Here is a 19,331-nt window from a genome sequence, read left to right as displayed (position 1 = left end):
AGTAGTCTCAGGACCAGAGGTTGTGCTGGTTATAGTGGCAGAGGTGGTGCTGCTTGTATGGGCAGAGGTTGTGCTGGTTGTAGGAGCAGAAGTTGTGCTGGTGAAGGGAACAGGGCTGGGAGAACTTCCAGGACTAGAGGTTGTGCTGGTTGTAGGAGCAGAACTGGTGCTGGTTGTAGGAGCAGAGCTGGTGCTGGTTGTAGGAGTAGAGGTTGTGCTGGTGGTAGGAACTGGGCTGGGAGTAGTTCCAGGACTAGAGGTTGTGCTGGTTGTAGAAGCAGAGGTTGTGCTGGTTGTAGGAGCAGAGGTTGTGCTGGTGGTAGGAACAGGGCTGGGAGTAGTCTCAGGACCAGAGGTTGTGCTGGTTGTAGCAGCAGAGGTTGTGCTAATTGTAGAAGCAGAGGTTTTTCTGGTTGTAGGAGCAGAGTTTGTGCTGGTGGTGGGAACAGGGCTTGGAGTAGTTCCAGGACTAGAGGTTGTGCTGGTTGTAGGAGCAGAACTGGTGCTGGTTGTAGGAGCAGAGCTGGTGGTGCTGGTGGTGGGAACAGGGCTGGGAGTAGTTCCAGGACTAGAGGTTGTGCTGGTTGTAGAAGTAGAGGTTGTGCTGGTGGTAGGAATAGGGCTGTGAGTAGTTTCAGGACCAGAGGTTGTGCTGGTTGTAGAAGCCGAGGTTGTGCTGGTTGTAGGAATAGGGCTGGGAGCAGTTTCAGGACCAGAGGTTGTGCTGGTTATAGCGGCAGAGGTTGTGCTGCTTGTAAGGGCAGAGGTTGTTCTGGTTGTAGGAGCAGTAGTTGTGCTGATGGTAGGAACAGGGCTGGGAATAGTTGCAGGACCAGAGGTTGTGCTGCTTCTAGGAGCAGAGCTGGTGCTGGTCGTAGGAGCAGAGGTTGTGCTGGTGGTAGGAACAGGGCTGGAAGGAGTTCCAGCACCAGAGGTTGTGCTGGTTGTAGAAGCAGAGGTTTTTCTGGTTGTAGGACCAGAGGTTATGCTGGTGGTGAGAACAGGGCTGAGAGTAGTTCCAGGACTAGAGGTTGTGCTGGTTGTAGGAGCAGAGGTTGTGCTGGTGGTAGGAACAGGGCTGGCAGTAGTCTCAGGACCAGAGGCTATGCTGGTTGTAGCGGCAGAGGTTGTGCTGCTTGTAGGGGCAGAGGTTGTTCTGGTTGTAGGAGCAGAGGTTGTGCTGATTGTGGGAACAGGGCTGAGAGTAGTTCCAGGACTAGAGGTTGTGCTGGTTGTAGGAGCAGAACTGGTGCTGGTTGTAGGAGCAGAGCTGGTACTGGTTGTAGGAGCAGAGGTTGTGCTGGTGGTTGGAACTGGGCTGGGAGTAGTTCCAGGACCAGAGGTTGTGCTGGTTGTAGAAGCAGAGGTTGTGCTGGTAGTAGGAACAGGGCTGGGAGCAGTTTCAGGACCAGAAGTTGTGCTGCTTGTAAGGGCAGAGGTTGTTCTGGTTGTAGGAGCAGTAGTTGTGCTGGTGGTGGGAACAGGGCTGGGAATAGTTGCAGGACCAGAGGTTGTGCTGCCTGTAGGAACAGAGCTGGTGCTGGTTGTAGGAGCAGAGATTGTGCTGGTGGTAAGAACAGGGGTGGGAGTATTTCCAGGACCAATGGTTGTGCTGGTTGTAGAGGCAGAAGTTGTGCTGGTTATAGGAGTTGAGATTGTGCTGGTTGTAGGGGCAGAGGTTGTGCTAGTTGTAGGAGCAGAGGTTGTTGTAGTCTGTCGAGTGAAAGTTGTGCTTTTTGTAGGAGCAGAGGTTGTTGTGGGTGGAGGAGCAGAGGTCGTGCTGGTTGTAGGAGCAGAAGTCGTGCTGGTTATAGGGGCAGAGGTTGTTCTGGTCTTTCTAATGCACTTGGTGCTTTTTGTAGGAGCAGATGTTCTGGGTGTATGAGCAGAGGTCATGCTGGTTGTAGGAGCAGAGGTCGTGCTGGTTTTAGGGGTAGAGGTTGTGCTGGTCTTTCGAGTGCAGGTTGTGCTTTTTGTAGGAGCAGATGTTCTGGGTGTAGGAGCAGAGGTCGTGCTGGTTTTAGGGGTAGAGGTTGTGCTGGTCTTCCGAGTGTAGGTTGTACTTTTTGTAGGAGCAGAGATTGCTCTGGGTATAGGAGCAGAGGTCGTGCTGGTTGTAGAGGCAGAGGTCTTGCTGGTTGTAGGGGCAGAGGTTGTGCTGGTCTTTCGAGTGCAGGTTGTGCTTTTTGTCGGAGCAGAGGTTGTTCTGGGTGTAGGAGCAGAGGTTGTGTTGGTTGTAGGGGCAGAAGTTGTGCTGGTTGTAGGAGCCGAGGATGTGCTAGTTGTAGGAGCTGAGGTTGTGCTGGTTGTCAGAGCAGAGGTTGTTCTGGGTGTAGAAGCAGAGGTCATGCTGGTTGTAGGGGTAGAGATTGTACTGGTCTGTGGAGTGGAGGTTGTGCTAATTGTCACCAAAGTGGTTGTCCTGGGTTTCTGCCAAGAGGAGGTGCTCTGAGTTGGACTGGTGGCTCTCCCACTTGGGGTGCTAGGAGCTGTGACAGGTGTGGACATCACAGGGCAGCCTTTGGGGGTCTCACAGCAGAGCACGCGCACCTCGTAGTTGAGGCACATCTTGAAGGGTCCCTGCTGGTCCTGGTTCCGGCACACCAGGCCCTCTTCGCGGCTGCACTGCACCACCTGGCCCAGGTGTTCGATGCTCACCTCCGGGTGGCTCGTGGCTCGGCACTGGAGCCTGGTGATCTCCTCAGGTTGGCGGCAGATTTTTTCCCCACTTCTGATGATGTTGTTGTAGGTTTCCTCATCTCCGCCGTGGGGTCCAGGGGACGGGAAGTCCACGTCAAACCACTTGGTCCAGGTGCACTGGGGGTGACAATCTCTGGTGACCGATCTGTTGTGGGTGTCCTGTGTGACGCTGGTTGCTGTGGACCCGCCCCTGGAGGTGGCTGTGGGTTGCTCCGTGGAGGCCGAGGGCACGTGTGTGGTGAAGGTGGTCTGGGTCTGAGCTCCAGCTGGGTGTGGAGTCGGCCGTGTCGTTGTGATGGTCTTCAGCGTTCCGGTGCCGTCTCTGCACTTGTTCACCGTCTTGCAACACTGGATGCGGATCTCGTAGTTGTAGCAGATGGGTGGGAGCTGATTCTTGTTCAGGCAAATCAGCCCCTCCGTGCGGCTACAGATGACGTCCTGCCCCAGGTCTGCCAGCGGCGTGTTGGGGAAGCCCACTGCCCGGCACTCCACGCTTCGAGGATTTTCACAGAATTTGTACCCTTCGTCTCTCAAATTTTGAAAAGTGTCAAAATCTCCGCCATTTATTCCGGGATCAGGGTAGCTGCCGTCGATCCACTCGGTCCAGGTGCAAAGCTCGTGTACACAGGAGGGTGTGATGGACTCGGTGTGGCTGGGCTTGCTGGAGACCACAGAGGTCCCCGGGGCCGTGGTCGACACGGACGATGTTGATGTTGCTGGCACTGGCGGAGGGCTGGGAGTTGAGAAAGTTCTTTTGACAGATGTAGCGGTACCTGGGGCAGGTGTTGTCCTGGATGTAGAGAGAGACACGGGGCCAGGTGTGCTGCTGGGGACTGAGGAGGCTGAGGCCCGGGTTTCAGTGGTCTTGGAGGTTGTTGGAGGAGTGGTCTGGGTTGAACTGCTAGAGGTGGAGCAGGCTAGGGGCGTGCAACACAGGACCCTGATCTGGTAGTTGTAGCAGAGCCCCGATGCCTGCTCCCTGTTACGACAGGTCAGCCCCATGTCCGGGCTGCACTGCACACGCTGCCCCAGGGCTCGGAGCGGCACTCGGGGGGCGTCCTCGGCTCGGCACTCCACCGACCTGGGTGATTCGCACACCAGGTACCCATGGGCGCGGAGGTTCTTCAGCGTGTCAAAGTCACCGCTGTCCATGCCCTGTCCAGGGCGGCTAACGTCCATCCAAGGTGACCACAGGCACTCTTCCCCACAGACCGGCGGCAGCGAGGCAGAGGCTGTGGGCGGCCTCGTCCTGGGAGAAGTGCCTGCTGTGGTGGGCCAGGCGCTGCTTGGAGGGCCTGTGTGCGCGCTGCTCGGGACAGGGCTGGAGGCGTGCGTGGAGCTCACGACTGTGGGCAGAAGATAAGGCAGCTAAGCACGAGGGGCTGGCACTGGGGGCTGCCCCCACCCCTCCCTGCGGCCCTGTCAGCGATCCGAGGCTGCACCAGCAGGCCTGTCTGCCTGTCCCCACCCACGGTCCCTGCTCAGAACCCACATGAGTGGCACAGCTGCTGAAGAGCCAGGCCAACTGACTGAGTTTTAGGGAAGTGGCTCCCAGGCCATGCCCTGAGCGGCGTCCACACATCTGTGCCCCAGAACACCAGAGTTCCAGAGCTTTCTACTCTCAGAGAAGCTCAGTTGATGCCTTGGGGCCCTGAGACATCCCCCAAGAGAGAGCAAGGACACGGGGGTACCTGAACCCTGAGCAGTGTGAGGCAAGTGATAGCCGTGCATCCCCAGGGCCAGGCTGGGCTTCCAGACCCCCGACACTCCCATGAGGCCAGGCCCGGGGGCTGCTGAGGGCAGGACTTGGACGCCAGGCCTGCCGGGGTGACTTGGAGGCTGGGCCCTCCCCACTGCAGATGGCTGGCGGGAAAACAGCAGGTCATCCCTAAGCCCAATACCCTGCTCCTCGGTCCCTTCCTGATCCTCAGGGGCTGCCGCCCATGCCCAGAGCTGCTGTGACCTCAGCATCCAGCAAGGGCAGCTGTGCCGGGCAGTGGGAGGGGCTCACCCTGGGGCTCCTCGGCCGCATTTGCCTTACCGAGTGGGGGCGTGGAGAAGGAGAAGGTGGTTGGGGGGACGGGGGTGGTGGGGCTGCAGGGGTAGACCCTCCTCTCAATGGTGCCGTTGGGCCCACAGCGGGCAGAGATGCAGCCACCCGTGCCGTCCGTCGTGTGGTAGATGACATCCCCTGTGTGGAAGCGCTGTCCGTCGTAGGTGCAGACACAGGCTGTGGGAACAGAGGGGCCGGGCCCGTCAGAGGCTGGGCGCAGGCAGAGACCCCCGGATCCCAGCCCCAGGGGCTGCCGGCCGCTCACCCTCAGCTTCGTAGGTACACTCCACGCCGCGCTCAGTGCAGAGGCTGGAGACAAGGAAAAAGGGCAGGCTGGTGCATGGGGGCGGCTGCGTGCCTTCCACGGGCATCCCATGCTACCAAGGGCGGGCAGGGAGCAGCTCCAACAGGGGTGGAGTTCCCTGGGCACCGCACTGCACCCCCGGACTGGGGAACAGGGAGGCCAGCCCCACCCGGGCCCCAGCAGTTGTCCCTCCAGGGTCAGCCCAAGGTCCCTCCCTTGTGGGGCCCCTCCAGTCAGGGGCCAGGGGAGGTGGGTGCTAGAGTGGAGCCATTACTCCCCAGGGGTGATTTTAACAGGCGTCCTTCCCGTGGGGACCCTGGGGTTCCATCTTGGCCCAGCTTCCCGCTGCCGCCCCCTGAGCCCCTCGAGCCTGCTCCCCAGAGGCTGTGCTGGTTTTCTGCCCAAAGGAGCCCTACACCCAGCCCTGCCTCTGGGACTCAGGACACGGGGGTGCTGGCCCCTGAGAAGCTTATGTCACAGTCGCCTGGGCCAGGATGGGACCCACAGCTTCAACTCCAGTAACGGGAGAGTCCCCAGCCCTGCTGCCCCCAGCCGCACCCAGAGCCCAGGCCGTGGCCACATTCCCCTGCGTGCTGCAGGCTCCCCATTCCTCCTGCCAAAGGACTCACCAGGAGTGGCAGTTCTTGTCTGAGGGCACCACTGCGCCTGGCCGGTAGGACTTCCCGTGGACGTGGCACGGTGGTGGCGGAGGTGGGGTTGGGCAGGTGGCCACACACTGCATCTTGTCCTCATCAAAGATGGGAGCCTCTGGTGGGCACTTGGGGTAGCAGCCTGTGGGCCAGAGAGGCCAGAGTCACAACCAGACCCAGCATCAGGCGCCTCGCCCTGGAGGGCTCCGCCCAGCCCCCAAGCAGTGGGCCTCGCTGACAGCACCGGAATGTGCTGGAAGCTGGGGCCACAGAGGCTCCTCGAGGGACCAGGAGAAGGGACCAGGAGAAGGCCACGGGCGGCGGAGCGCAGGCCAGCACCTCCCAGCCAGCCCCAGCCCACCTTCCAGGCCCCGGACGTCCTGCAGGCAGTCTCCGCGCGGGTTCCGGCAGGTCCGCAGGCAGGGCGCCCCGCAGGGCTGGTAGTGCCACTCGCACTGGCCTTCCGGGTTGTAGTAGTCACAGAACAGAGCTGCAGGGAGGAAGGAAGGGCTCGGTGGGGCCCCAGGCGCTCACTCGGGGAGGCCCCGCACCCTGGGGCTGCTCTAAAGCCGCTTCCCTCCCCTGCGCCTCTCAGCCATCGCAAGATGGAGACGGGGAGAGGGGGCCAGATCGGCACCCCCCAGTTATCAGGGTGCCACGGAGGCTGCCAGCAGAGTGGGGGTCTCCAGCCAGAACAGCTCCAGCAGTGCCTGTTCCTGGCAAGGCTCCATGTGGGCTAGAGCTGGGCAACTCTGCTGACCCCTCTGCCCAGAACGTTCTACCACACCAGCGACCCCTCCGTCAGCCACACCCTTCTCTCTGGGCCCAGGTGTTACTGTTTCTTTGGAAACCTTCCCCGTCTCCCCACCCATCAGTGGTGAGGGTGGTGGGGCACACCCTGCTGGCACTTCCTGTTCTGCCCCGGGTGCCCGCTCGCACTCACGGCAGATGCTCGGGGTCCGCCAGGACACACACAGGCCCGCTTCATGGCAGGCCTGGGCGTAGGCGGCCACAGCCGTGCAGAAACACTCGCAGTCACCCCCTGAGTCGCAGGCACATGCGTCGTTCACACAGGCCTCGTAGTACCTGGCTGGCTCCACCTGAGGGAGACGGGGCTTCAGGTTCCAGGGACCCCCCGACCCTCCCCGCAGGCTCTTGGGGACCGGGCCCACACTGACATATTGACCGGGACCGAGTTCCAGTGGAGCTCAGGGAGGGCGAATGTCCATCCCCAAGTGGCCAGCTGGGCCCATCTGGATATCCACAGGGCCCGGGGCTTCCTTGGCAGCCCTCGGGGTTAACACCCCCCCAGGGCCCCGAAACCTCAGCTGACAGGTGTCAGAGCTGGACGCCCAGCCCCTCTAGGGGAGTCCACACCAGCGCCAGCGCCAGCGCCAGCGTCAGCCCCAGCAGCCCACACCCTTGGTTGGCAGCTGTCCCCCAGCCCCCATTCCCTTCGCCCTTCTGGGGCCTCCTTGGGTCTCCATGACCCCCTTGGGCCCTGAGAAACGCCCCCCAGCCAGCATACGTGTGCGTGGCAGGCGGCAAAGGTGGGGCCGTGGAGGATGCTGCACTGCTTCTGGGCCCAGGACTTGCGGAAGGGGTTGGCCGTGCAGGGGTCCTTGGCCGCCAGGGCATCCGGGCAGGATGGGGAGAGCTTCCAGCTGTTCCCGAACTCCAGCACGTCCCCCACCACAGACTGGCTCCGTGTGGCAAAGTCGTTGGCGGCAATGTCGTCGAAGTTCCCGCACAGGCCGCAGACCCTGCTCTGCAGAGGCGCCGGGAGAGGTGGAGGTGGGTGCAGCAAACCCAGAAGGCCAGGGCCCCCCTGCCCCTCGGCCGCCTCCTCCCACCCAGGGCCCCCCTGCCCCTCGGCCGCCTCCTCCCACCCAGGGCCCCCCTGCCCCTCGGCCGCCTCCTCCCACCCAGGGCCCCCCTGCCCCTCGGCCGCCTCCTCCCACCCAGGGACCCCCTGCCCCTCGGCCGCCTCCTCCCACCCAGGGCCCCCCTGCCCCTCGGCCGCCTCCTCCCACCCAGGGCCCCCCTGCCTCTCAGCCACCTCCTCCCACCCAGGGACCCCTGCCCTGCAGCTGCCACCTCCCACCCAGGCGGCTGACAGCAACCACAGGCACTGCTTCCCCTTTCCCACCTCCAGCTACACCTGGGGAGGCCCCGGGCAGTGCAGCTGAGCACTGAGGGCCGGGGCCAGACACAAGCCCCTCCTGGAGAAAAAGGAGCTGATGTGGCCTCGAAGGACCTGCCTAAGTCCTGATCCCGGTGCCTGTGCATGGCACCTCACTGGGAGATAGGATCTTGCAGGTTGAGGTAATGACTGGGTCCTGAATCCAATGCCTGGTGTCCTTATAAAAGCAAAACTTAGACCCAGTCACAGGGAGGAGGCCGCATGAAGACAGGGGCGGTGATCCGAGCGGTGTGGCCACAGTCGAGGAGTGCTGGGGTCCCCAGCAGATGCAAGGGGCCAAAAGGAGCCCCCCAGAGCCTTCTGAAAGAACTCGGCCCAGTGGATGCCCTGCTGGACTTCCAGTGTCCAGGCTGCGGGCAAATTCGCCAGGGTGTGGGCCTTTGCTCTGGCCTCAGAACACGGACACCCAGCCAAGGAATCTCCTGACCTGCTGCCCTTGCCAAGGCTCCGTCCCCCCCACTTCCCACCCCCTTTCCATCTCTGTGTTTCTGTGTCTCTGTGCCTCTCGTCTCTGCCCACCTGTTCCATGCACCCCACCTCCGGGTTCCCACCTCCGGGTTCCCACCTCCGGGTTTCCAGCTGGCCCTGGCCTGGATGAGGGGCGTAGAGTCTCACCTTGAACTCGGGGCTGAGGTTGATGAAGATGCTGGTCTTCTTGTCCCACAGCAGAACCAGGCCGATGTCGGTGTCCACCACCAGGTAGATGCCCATCTGCCGGATGGTGTATGGCACCTCCTGGCTCTCGTTCGTCCCAGTCACCTCCACCTTCCCGTGGCTCAGCTTCAGCTCGGAGCCCTGCACGGCAAGGGGTTGCTCAGGGCCCCCAGCGAGAACCCCAGCCCACCTGGCCAGGCGCTGCCAGGGGAGCCTCCTGGAGGGCATGCAACCGCCCGGCCTCACTCACCCCCAGGAAGATCTTGATGGCCTTGGAGCAGGTGGTCCCCGTGGTGCCACAGGGGACGTTCTCAGTGACAACACGGAAGGAGTCCTGCACGCTGCCTTTCCCGCCACAGTGGCTCTGGGGAAACAGAGGCCATCAAGGACCAGGCCGGCCCCGCCCTCCTTTCCGCAAGGAGGATGGGGCCGACACAACCTGTGTGCACCCTGGGGCAACTGCAGACAGGCAGTGAGCAGCTGCGGGTCGCGGGGACCGCCGTGAAGACCCCAAACGCGCCGGCTCACCTGCACCAGCATGTACTCGCAGTCTCCATTGAAGCTGTAGCTCTGCCCGTCGAAGGTGAGGTAGTGGCCATCCCCGTACACAGCACAGGTGGCCAGGCAGGGGTCATCTGTACACCGCCACATCCTGCTGTCACAAGTGCTGGGGGACATCTGGGGGTCAGGCTAGAGCACCCACAGGGTGCCTGCCTGGCTGGGTGCAGCCTTCCTACCCCCAGGGGGACCTAGCACCACAGACACACGCCCACTGGGCCTCCCTGCCTGGGGCTGCTGGGAGCATCCAGCCCTGAGTCTGTGCCCTGCGTTTTCCCGGGATCCCTGTGCTGGGGGCTCGCCTGTCTCTAAGGAGGGCCTCTGGTACCCTGAACCTGACACGCCCCATGGGCTTTGAGCCCCCCGCATACCAGGTATTGCAGCCAACCCGGATGGTCTGGCCGGCCCGGTAGCTGGCCTCGTTGTGCACGCAGGGGCAGTCCTCCACAGTGATGCAGTTGCCCTCGCCGTCTGCCACCAGCCCATCGGGGCACACGCAGCCAGGCACACACTGGGGGCTGTACTGCAGGGCCAGCAGATGCCGCTAAGTGATGGGGCAGGGCACGGGACCTGCCAGGTCCTCCCAGGGACAGCTCACCCGTGCTACAGTGGAGGGGCCACAGGACCAGAGAGTCCGGGAGCCCATGGGTCAGGGTCCTCTGGGACGTGGGGCAGCCCATGGCATGGCCTCATGTATCAGAGGCTCACCACTGCCCACCCTGGGAGCAGGCACCCTTAGCAGGCAGCGGCGGATGGAGGGTCTGTCATCGGGGAGTCCTCAGGGGCTTACACAGGTCATGTCCAGGGTGTGGCAGCTCTTCTGACAGCCGGCCCCCGTGTCCCCGGGCGTGGCATTGCGGCAGTCGAAGAACACCATGGGCGCAGCACACACTGGGGAGGGAAGGGCCGTCAGGGGGCCCAGCCACAGGCTGCTGCAGTGCCTCAACTATGTGTTCAGGGAGGACGTGTCTGTGCCGTGTGCGTGTGCATGAGTGGGTGTGTGTGCATGAGTGGGAGTAAGTGCGTGTGCATGAGTGGGTGTGTGTGCATGAGTGGGTGTGTGTATACATGAGTGGGTGAGCATGTCCATGAGTGGGTGTGTGAGCACTGCATAAGTGGGTGTGAGTGCTTGTCCATGAGTGGGTGCGTGTGCGTGAGTGGGTGTAAGTGCGTGTGCATGAGTGGGTGTGAGTGTGTGCATGAGTGGGTGTGAGTGCGTATGCAAGAGTGGGTGTGTGAGCGTGTCCATGGGTGGGTGTGTGAGCGTGTCCATGAGTGGGTGTATGAGCATTGCATAAGTGGGTGTGTGTGCATTAGTGGGTGTGTGTGCATGAGTGGGTATGAGTGCGTATGCATGAGTGGGTGTGACAGCATGTGCATGAGTATCAGTGTGTGTGCATAAATGGGTGTGTGCATGAGTGGGTGTGAGTGCATGCATGAGAGGGTGTGTGTGTGCATGAGTGGGGGTGACTGCGTATTCACGAGTGGGTGTGTGTGCATGAGTGGGTGCGTGTGCATGAGTGGGTGTGGATGCATGAGTGGGTGGGTGTGCATGAGTGTGTGAGTGTGCATGAGTGGGTGTGACAGCATATGCATGAGTATGAGTGTGTGTGCATGAATGTGTGTGCATGAGTGGGTGTGTGCACGAGTGGGTGAGTGCATGCATGAGAGGGTGTGAATGCATGTGCATGAGTGAGTGTGAGTGTGCATGAGTGGGTGTGAGTGCGTATTCATGAGTGGGTGCGTGTGTATGAGTGGGTGCGGATGCATGAGTGGGTGTGAGTGTGCATGAGTGGGTGTGAGTGCATATTCATGAGTGCGTATTCATGAGTGGGTGCGTGTGCATGAGTGGGTGTGTGTGCATGAGTGTGTGAGTGTGCATGAGTGGGTGTGAGTGCATATGCATGAGTGGGTAAGCGTGTCCATGAGTGGGTGTGTGAGCATTGTATAAGTGGCTGTGAGTGCGTGTGCATGAGTGGGTGCGTGTGCATGAGTGGGTGTGTGTGCATGAGTGGGTGTGTGAGCGTGTGCGTATGTGTGCATCAATGGGTGTGTGTGCATAAGTGGGTGTGAGTGCATGTGCATAAGTGGGTGTGTACATGAGTGGGTGCGAGTGTGTGTGTGAGTGGGTTTGTGAGTGTTGCATAAGTGGGTGTGCATGTGCATGAGGGTGTGAGGGGGTGTGCATGATTGGGTGTGTGAACATGTGCATGAGTGTGTGTGTGCATGAATGGGTGTGTGTGCATGAGTGGGTGTGAGTGCGTGTGCATGAGTGGATGTGTGAGCATGTGCATGAGTGGGCGTGAGTGGGTGTGTCATGTGTGCGCCCACACCCTCCTTTCTTCCCCCTTGCTGCCCAGAGGGCACAAACCATGCCTGACGCCGAGCAGCTGATCGACAACCACCAGCCCCGTTGACTTGCGGTGGGACTAACCCTGAAGCCATTTTTCAGGATTTCTTATGGAGATGATGAGGCTGGGGTCCCCAGTGCCTCCTTTCTGGCACTCACCTGGGGTGGGGGCTTGGCCTCCGATGCAGCTCAGCTTCCCATGCGTGCAGGTGCTGTGAGGAGACGGTGGTCAGAGCCTCATCCTGGGCCACCAGGTGCCAGGGACCCCCAGTCCACAGCGGGAGCTCTTACCAGACAGCCCCACTGTCGTGCACCGACTCCCCATTGGGGATCACGGAGCCCCTGTGATAGCAGGGACAGTTGCTGGCCTGCACACACTTGCCCGTGTCGTCCAGGAAGGTGCCCTCGGGACAGATGCAGCCATCCACGGGGATAAAGCCAACACTGCAGGTGATGTCCCCCTCACTCAGAGAGCGGCAGGTGGGCTGGCAGGTGCTGACATGGTAGTGGTAGGTCATCGACTTGGGGCAAGTGGTCATGGGCTTCGCTGCAGGATGCCAGGAAGAGGGAATTCTCAGGACACAAAGCCCAGTGGTGGGCAGCCAGCAGCGAGGGAGCCCAGCCCTCTCAGCTACCCTCCCCTCCCCTCCTCGGCCGGGTCCAAGGCCACACTGACCTGGGCGCTCCTTGCCCTCGAGCCCAGCACAGAGGACGGGGGCCCTTAGAGCACCTGTGCACACCGGGGGCATCCCAAGACCCGAGGGCACCCCAATATCCGCGGCCACCCAGTGTGGGAAAAGGGCTGGGCTTGGCGGGCACTCACTGCAGACGCCGTTCCTCCAGCCACTGAGCTGCACACCCTTGGCGGCACAGGCATGCACATAGGAGGACAGCACGGCGCACAGGCAGTCCTCGCTCCGCTCACAGTTGCAGGTGTCAAACATGCAGTTCTGTGGGGAAGGGGGGCATCAGGGCATCAGAGACCCCAGCCCACACCTGGTGGCCCCCCATGCCCTGCAGGCCACACATCCAGCAGCCAGGGTCCTCCCGTCCCGGGTCTTCCTGCCTCCAGGACCCCTCCCTGAGTCCTCACAGGCATCCCACCCCCTCAGCAGAACCGCTTGGCATGTCATGCAGCAGAACCACCGTGCAAAGCAGGGGTTGTTGGGAGGGCCAGGTCCTTCATCTCTGTGACCCAACAGGTCCAGCCATGCCCAATTTCCCTCAGACACAGGGCATCAGCTCAGCCTTGGCCTAACTTCCATTTGGCCCCTGGGGCCAGGGGGGCAACAAACCCCTGAAGTTTAGCCCCTGTGCCTAGTGTAGGGCTGGAGGTGCAAGAAAAACACCATAAACGTGGTTAATGAATGAGTGAGTGAAGGGATGAATGAAGGAATAAGTAAGTGAGAGGATGAGTGAGTGAATAAGTGAGTGAATGAGTGAGTGGGTGAGTGAGTGGATGTGTGAGTGAGTGGATGAGTGAGTGGATCAGTGAGTGGATGAGTGAGTGAGTGAATGAGTGAGTGGATGAGTGAGTGAGTGAATGAGTGAGTGAATGAGTGAGTGAGTGGATGAGTGAGTGGATGAGTGAATGAGTGGATGAGTGAGTGAGTGGATGAGTGAGTGAGTGGATGAGTGAGTGGATGAGTGAATGAGTGGATGAGTGAGTGAGTGTATGCATGAGTGGATGAGTGAGTGAGTGAGTGGATGAGTGAATGAGTGTATGAGTGAGTGAGTGGATGAGAGTGAGTGGATGAGTGAGTGAGTGAGTGAGTGGATGAGTGAGTGAGTGGATGAGTGAGTGGATGAGTGAGTGAGTGAGTGAGTGGGTGGATGAGTGAGTGGATGAGTGAGTGAGTGAATGACTGAGTGGATGAGTGAGTGAGTGAATGACTGAGTGGATGAGTGAGTGAGTGAATGACTGAGTGGATGAGTGGGTGAGTGAATGAGTGAATGGATGAGTGAGTGGATGGGTGAGTGAGTGAGTGGATGAGTGAGTGAGTGGATGAGTGAGTGAGTGAATGACTGAGTGGGTGAGTGAGTGAATGAGTGAGTGAGTAGATGAGTGAGTGAGTGGATGAGTGAGTGAGTGGATGAGTGAATGAGTGGATGAGTGAGTGGATGACTGAGTAGATGAGTGGGTGAGTGAGTGAGTGAATGAGTAGGCGAAGGAATCAGTGAGTAAATGAGTGAATGAGTGAGTGAAGAAATTCGTGAATGAGTGAGTGAGTGAGCGGATGAGTGAATGAGTGAGTGAAGAAATTCGTGAATGAGTAAGTAAATGAGTGAGCGGATGAGTGAATGAGTAAGTAGATGAGTAGGTGAAGGAATTAGTGAGTGGGTAAATGAGTGAATGAGTCAGTGAAGAAACGAATGAATGAGTGAGTGAAAAAGCGAGTAAGTGAATGAGTGAGTGAATGGGTGAGTGGATGAATGAGTGAATGGGTGAGTGAGTGAATGGGTTAGTGGGTGAATGAGTGAATGGGTGAGTGGGTGAGTGAGTGAATGGGTGAGTGGGTGAGTGAGTGAATGGGTTAGTGGGTGAGTGAGTGAATGGGTGAGTGGGTGAGTGAGTGAATGGGTGAGTGGGTGAGTGAGTGAATGGGTGAGTGGGTGAGTGTGTGAATGGGTGAGTGGGTAAATGGATGAATGGGTGAGTGAGTGGATGGGTGAACAGGTGAACGGGTGAGTGAGTGGGTGAATGGGTGGGTGAGTGGGTGAGTGGTGAACGTGTGAATGAGTGAATGGGGGGCTGGGGACGTGGGGAATGGAGCTGGACAGACAGGCTGGGTCCCAGCCCCTGGTGCCCATCACAGCCTAGAAAGGTTGGTACTGACTGCCGAGCCCCCCCAGTGCCCTCCCAGCCCTCCTGGAGGCAGCTGTGAGGCTCAGTGGCCGGAGCCCCACTGGGCCAAGAGGCGGCAGATGCTACCGAGTAGTAGGTGTCCGGCTTCACGGCAGCGTGGCACCGGCTGAAGGGGCCGTTGGCATCGGTCAGCTGCGAGCACCAGTGCTGAGCATACTTCTCTGTGGACAGAGGAGGGTTAGGGTTAGGATTAGGATCAGGCAGCACACTCATCCCACCCAGCTTGGCCCCTGGTGTGGGGTTTGGGGCGCCAGCTTCTCTGGGCAGTCTGGCGTTGGGCCCTACATCCTGCTACACACTCAGCCCGGGTGGTGCGGCGCCCTCCCTGAGGGAAAGCTCCCCCAAGTGCAGGGTACGACACCCAGAGCTGAGGCTTCTCTCGTTTTCCTGCATGTCCCACCCAGCCCCTCACAGCCTCTCATGGTGCTGCCTTCCAGGGAAGCTAGTGACCCCCACTCTGGACAGACAAACTGAGGTCCTTCTGGCCCCTCCACTGGGCTCACTGGACCCAGGCTTCCCAGGCTGCAGGAAGCAGGTAAGAGCCCGCGAGATAGGATCCCACCTCCCCACGGCTGGCGCCCGAGCTCCGAAGGCGGAGTGAATGACTGAGTGAGTGAGTGAGCGAGTAAGTGAGCGGATGAGTGAGTGGATGAGTGAGTAAGTGAGTGGGTGAATGGGTGAGTGAATGGTTGAGTGGGTGAATGGGTGAGTGAGTGGGTGAGTGGGTGACTGGGTGAATGGGTGAATGGGTGAGTGAATGAGTGAATGGTTGAGTGCATGAGTAGGTGAGTGAGTGGGTGAGTGAGTGACTGGGTGAGTGGGTGAGTGGGTGAGTGGGTGAATGAGTGAGTGGGTGAGAGGGTGAATGGGTGAGTGAGTGAATGGTTGAGTGGGTGAATGGGTGAGTGAGTGGGTGAGTGAGTGAGTGGGTGACTGGGTGAATGGGTGAATGGGTGAGTGAATGAGTGAATGGTTGAGTGGGTAAGTGAGTGAGTGGATGAGTGAGTGAGTAGGTGAGTGGGTGAGTGGGTGAATGAGTGAGTGGGTGAGTGAGTGGGTGAATGGGTGAGTGAATGGGTGAATGGGTGGGTGAGTGGGTGAGTGGGTGAGTGAATGGGTGAATGGGTGGGTGAGTGGGTGAATCCATTCCCCACGTCCCCACCACCCCACCCCGTGCAGGGGTAGGCAGTCAGGGCCGATATCGACCAACAGAGACTCGCACCCTTTCTTTGACCCTGAAGCAGGTGCCCCACATTCCTGAAGCTCCATATAAGCCGGGCGAGGCGCCCACCATGAGCCTGTCCTTGGGCCCCTTCGTGAGCCACCCCACCTGGCTCACAGGCACACGTAGGGCCGGCCTCCACGCTGCCTGCAGTGCCAAATGGAAGCAGGAGAACCAGCGCCAGGCGCCCAGCACAAAGGCGAGCTGAACAGACACACGTACCGTTCTCCACACTCAGGGAGCAAGGGTCTTCGAAGCTGTTCCTGATGTTGGGACAGGCGGCCTGGGTCTTGAAGGTGTTGAAGAAGGCCGCGGCCGTGGCCTCCACCACCCCACTGAGGGTCCGGAAGTCATCGGCCTGGATGCTGTTGAAGTTCCCACAGAGACCTGGGGGTGGGTTAGGCAGGGTGAGGGCCATGTGCCCCGGCCAGAGTGGGTGGGCTCCAGACCCCGAAGGCAGCCCTCTTACCGCAGGTCTGCCCTCGGAGCTTGGGCGCCAGCCGCAAGAACAGCTGCATGGTGGGTACCAGCTGCAGGTCCAGCTGCAGGCCCAGGCTGGTCTGGGCGATGATGAAGAAGGTCGAAGGTCTGAAGATGGTGACGTTGGCTGGGGACATAAAGGACAAGGGTTTTGCTGGGGGTGTGGGGCGGGACCCCAGGCAGCCCGGGGGTGGGGAGGAGGCCGCCACCCTCACCTGCAGAGATGGGCAGCTGGGTGTATATCTGGTTCAGGAACACTTCCCCGCTGGCCTTGATCACCACCACCTGAGGGCCGCCAGACAGACGTGTGAGAGCGGGGCAGGCTCGCCGCACTCAGCCCCGCGGAGGCTGTGAAATGTGCCTGCAGGTGCCTGGGAGGCCTTTGCCTGTGGCTGTGGGTCCTACAAGGTGGTTTTGTGCTCGCCCTGATTTTCTGAGTTTTCTGTGAGTACCATGCTTTTTATTCTTTAGTAAAAACCAAAGTTATTCACTAAACGTAAACTGACTTCAGCGGAGAAGCCAAGCTGGCCGCAGATGCACCCAGTCCCTCCTTCCCGGGGCCCCTCGGGTCGGGTATGGCGGCCCGGGCGGCCCAGCCCTGAGCTGCTCCTTTAGGGACAGTCACGTGGACCCATAAGTAATGGATGCAGCCAGTGTTGCCGGAGGATCCCCGCCTCTCGCTGTTCACGCCGAGGACGAAGGGCTTCGGCAGAGGTGACTTGTAGAAGAGACAGGCCCCTTCCCCCCTTCCCAGGGTTTGCCCTGCCAGGCTCCACTCACCGTCTGCGCCCCATCCAGGCTCAGTGTCACGCTCTTCAGGCAGGTCTCGCTGTCCGTCAGCCCACACCTGCGCAGCTCAGCCAGTACAGTGAAGGCACTGCTGTCACAGGGCTGCAGAACCGGACACACCAGGGGTCCTCACACTCCGCCCAGCGCCCAGCCCGCCTGGCCCTGCCCCTCCACCCGGCTGTGCTCCTCTCCCTCACTAGAAACCCCCACTCCAACATCCCAGCCCCCGAGGGGGAGGTGTGCTAGGAGGCCGCCAGGTGTGGACACCGAGGCACACAGAGAAATCTGCATGCACCGTGGGGAGGCCACACTCTGCGACGCCAACTACAGGACCCTCTGGGAAGGACAGCTCTCAGAAGGCACAAATGCCAGTGGATGGCAGGGGCTGGGTGAGGGAGGGGTGAGGAGGCCGAGCTCCAAGGGGTTTGAGGGCAGTGGAGCCGACTGCGTGAAACTGCCTGGCAGGAACAGGACACTGCACATCTGTCCGAAGCTGCGGAATTTCACCACCACGAGGGGCCCCGATGTCAACCGTGACCTGGGAGGTGAGGGCGCCCGTGACCTGGGAGGTGAGGGCGCCAGTGACCTGGGAGGTGAGGGCGCCAGTGACCTGGGAGGTGAGGGCGCCAGTGCAGGCTCTACCCCAAGGCAGGGTCTCATCTTGGGGAGACTGTGTACTGGGTGCTGGGTATCATCTGGGGAGACTTTGTGTTGGAGCGGGAGTACTTTGGGCTCAATTTCTTTGTAAACCTGAAACTATTCTCAACAGTAAAGTCTTAAATAAATAGCCCAAGGTGTGGAGGGCCCAGTGCTGGGTGGGACTGGAGGCTCTGGTCTGCAGCCTTCATGCCCCTGTGGGGCCCAGCCCTGGGTGTGGGCTGCAGCCTTCGTGCCCCTGTGGGGACCAGCCCTGGGTGGGGCTGGAGGCTCCGGTCTGCAGCCTTTGTGCCCCTGTGGGGCCCAGTGCTGGGGAGCTGGGGTGCTTCCTTGAGGTCTCACCATCAGTGACCCCCAAGGGTCACCCCGGGGCAGCAGTGACATGCAGCCAAGCTGCGGGAGCCTGTGGGAGGCTGGCCGTGGGCCCCGTCTGTCCGGCGAGCACCCCCGGCAGCCAGTGCCTACCTTGGTCAACACATAGCTGCAGTCCCCGTGCACCGTGTAGTGCCTCTCGTCAAATGTCGAGAAGTGGGCACCTCCAAGCACAGAGCAGGTGCCCGGGCATGGAACCTCCTGGCAGCTCCACCGGCCTCCGGAGCAGGTGCTGAGAGCAAGAGATGGTGCCGTGTGGTTGCTGGTCCCAGGAGACCAGCCTCCAGCCTCCATGTCGGAGGCTGACCGGGTCTCACCCAGGCCTGCCTACATCACAGCCCGGATGAGGGACGCCTGCCAGCCTGGGTCACAGCCCCCAGCGGGTCCGTCCCATAGCACATCCTGGGGGCCTGGAGGGGGGCCGGGACCTACCAGTTGGTGCAGTCTGTGGAGTAGGTGGCCCCCGGGGCATAGGCAGTGCCGTTGTAGACGCAGGCACACTGTGACACAGGGACACAGCCGGTCTGGCCGACGTCATCGAGCACCGTCCCTGCATGGGTCAGGCAGGCCTGTGATGGGCTCCTGCTGTCTCCATGTGGTGGGTGGTGCAGGGGAACAACATGGCAGCCCTACAGCAAGCTGAGGCCTCAGCCAGCCTCAGGGGCCCGGGACATCTTGGGCTAGGGGTCTCAGCCAGCCTCAGGGGCCTGGGACAGGGGTCTCAGCCAGCCTCAGAGGCCCGGGACAGGGGCCTCAGCCAGCCTCAGGGGCCCGGGACACCTTGGGCCGGGGGCCTCAGCCAGCCTCAGGGGCCCGGGACATCTCGGGCTAGGGGTCTCAGCCAGCCTCAGGGGCCCGGGACAGGGGCCTCAGCCAGCCTCAGGGGCCTGGGACACTAGGACTGGGATCCTTCTTTTGAGGCTTGGCCATGGGAGCACAGCCCCCTAGTTCCCAGGGTGCATCTGTGTTTCCCAGGGGCGGGGGAGCCTCACCCTCAGGGCAAAAGCAGCCGGCCACACAGTGGTCCTCGCAGGCCCGGGAGTGCTCCTGGTTGGAGCAGGTGTCTGTGCAGGGGGAGCGGCACTCGTGGTACTGCATGTTGCTGGGGCACGTCTGGGCTGCGGGAGGCAGAGACACGGCTCACGTCCGCCCGCCCCGGCCCTCCCTGCCAGAGGGGTTGGGGGACAGGGCGCCGGGACACTCACGGCAGAGGTCAGGGCCCCGCCAGTCCTGGGGCTGCCCCCCGGCGTGGGCGCACTGCCGGGAGTACTCCGCGAGGGTGTGGCAGACGCAGCTGAGCAGGTCGGTGCCCCCGCAGAAGCAGAGGTCTTGCCTGCAGGCCTCCAGGTAGCTGCCGACGTCCACCAGGGCCACACAGCTGGAGAACAGCTGACCATTCAGGAGCTCCTCGCAGATGCCCTAGAACAAAGGCCATAGCCCGACTGAGTCCTCAGTGGGGAATCTGGACCGGTT

At 61.0% G+C, this 19,331-nt stretch overlaps 2 protein-coding genes across 7 annotated transcripts in view; one reads left to right on the top strand and one right to left on the bottom strand.

Moving 5' to 3' along the window:
- The window catches only part of POLR2L (RNA polymerase II, I and III subunit L), a 627,758-nt gene that overhangs the window by 266,773 nt on the left and 341,654 nt on the right, over nt 1–19,331 (top strand). The window lies entirely within an intron of this gene.
- The window catches only part of MUC5AC (mucin 5AC, oligomeric mucus/gel-forming), a 42,948-nt gene that overhangs the window by 17,694 nt on the left and 5,923 nt on the right, over nt 1–19,331 (bottom strand). Inside the window, exons 8-34 of the mRNA XM_050757515.1 lie at nt 19,064–19,277; nt 18,851–18,976; nt 18,291–18,408; nt 17,952–18,090; nt 16,821–16,931; nt 16,256–16,325; nt 16,030–16,167; nt 15,783–15,947; nt 14,405–14,499; nt 12,296–12,422; nt 11,764–12,019; nt 11,632–11,684; nt 9,913–10,013; nt 9,494–9,645; nt 9,093–9,231; nt 8,815–8,928; nt 8,526–8,705; nt 7,236–7,475; nt 6,651–6,807; nt 6,069–6,197; nt 5,687–5,849; nt 5,019–5,062; nt 4,742–4,930; nt 2,410–4,046; nt 2,064–2,278; nt 1,023–1,564; nt 62–371 (exon numbers count right to left, since the gene is read on the bottom strand). Coding sequence (XP_050613472.1) covers nt 62–371; nt 1,023–1,564; nt 2,064–2,278; nt 2,410–4,046; nt 4,742–4,930; nt 5,019–5,062; nt 5,687–5,849; nt 6,069–6,197; nt 6,651–6,807; nt 7,236–7,475; nt 8,526–8,705; nt 8,815–8,928; nt 9,093–9,231; nt 9,494–9,645; nt 9,913–10,013; nt 11,632–11,684; nt 11,764–12,019; nt 12,296–12,422; nt 14,405–14,499; nt 15,783–15,947; nt 16,030–16,167; nt 16,256–16,325; nt 16,821–16,931; nt 17,952–18,090; nt 18,291–18,408; nt 18,851–18,976; nt 19,064–19,277 — 5,924 coding nt within the window. The remainder of the gene's footprint in view (nt 1–61; nt 372–1,022; nt 1,565–2,063; nt 2,279–2,409; nt 4,047–4,741; nt 4,931–5,018; nt 5,063–5,686; nt 5,850–6,068; nt 6,198–6,650; nt 6,808–7,235; nt 7,476–8,525; nt 8,706–8,814; nt 8,929–9,092; nt 9,232–9,493; nt 9,646–9,912; nt 10,014–11,631; nt 11,685–11,763; nt 12,020–12,295; nt 12,423–14,404; nt 14,500–15,782; nt 15,948–16,029; nt 16,168–16,255; nt 16,326–16,820; nt 16,932–17,951; nt 18,091–18,290; nt 18,409–18,850; nt 18,977–19,063; nt 19,278–19,331) is intronic.

The sequence above is a fragment of the Macaca thibetana genome, chromosome 14 (genome assembly GCF_024542745.1).
Source record: "Macaca thibetana thibetana isolate TM-01 chromosome 14, ASM2454274v1, whole genome shotgun sequence".
Taxonomy (NCBI): domain Eukaryota; kingdom Metazoa; phylum Chordata; class Mammalia; order Primates; family Cercopithecidae; genus Macaca; species Macaca thibetana.
This window is presented reverse-complemented; position numbering and strand designations above follow the sequence as displayed.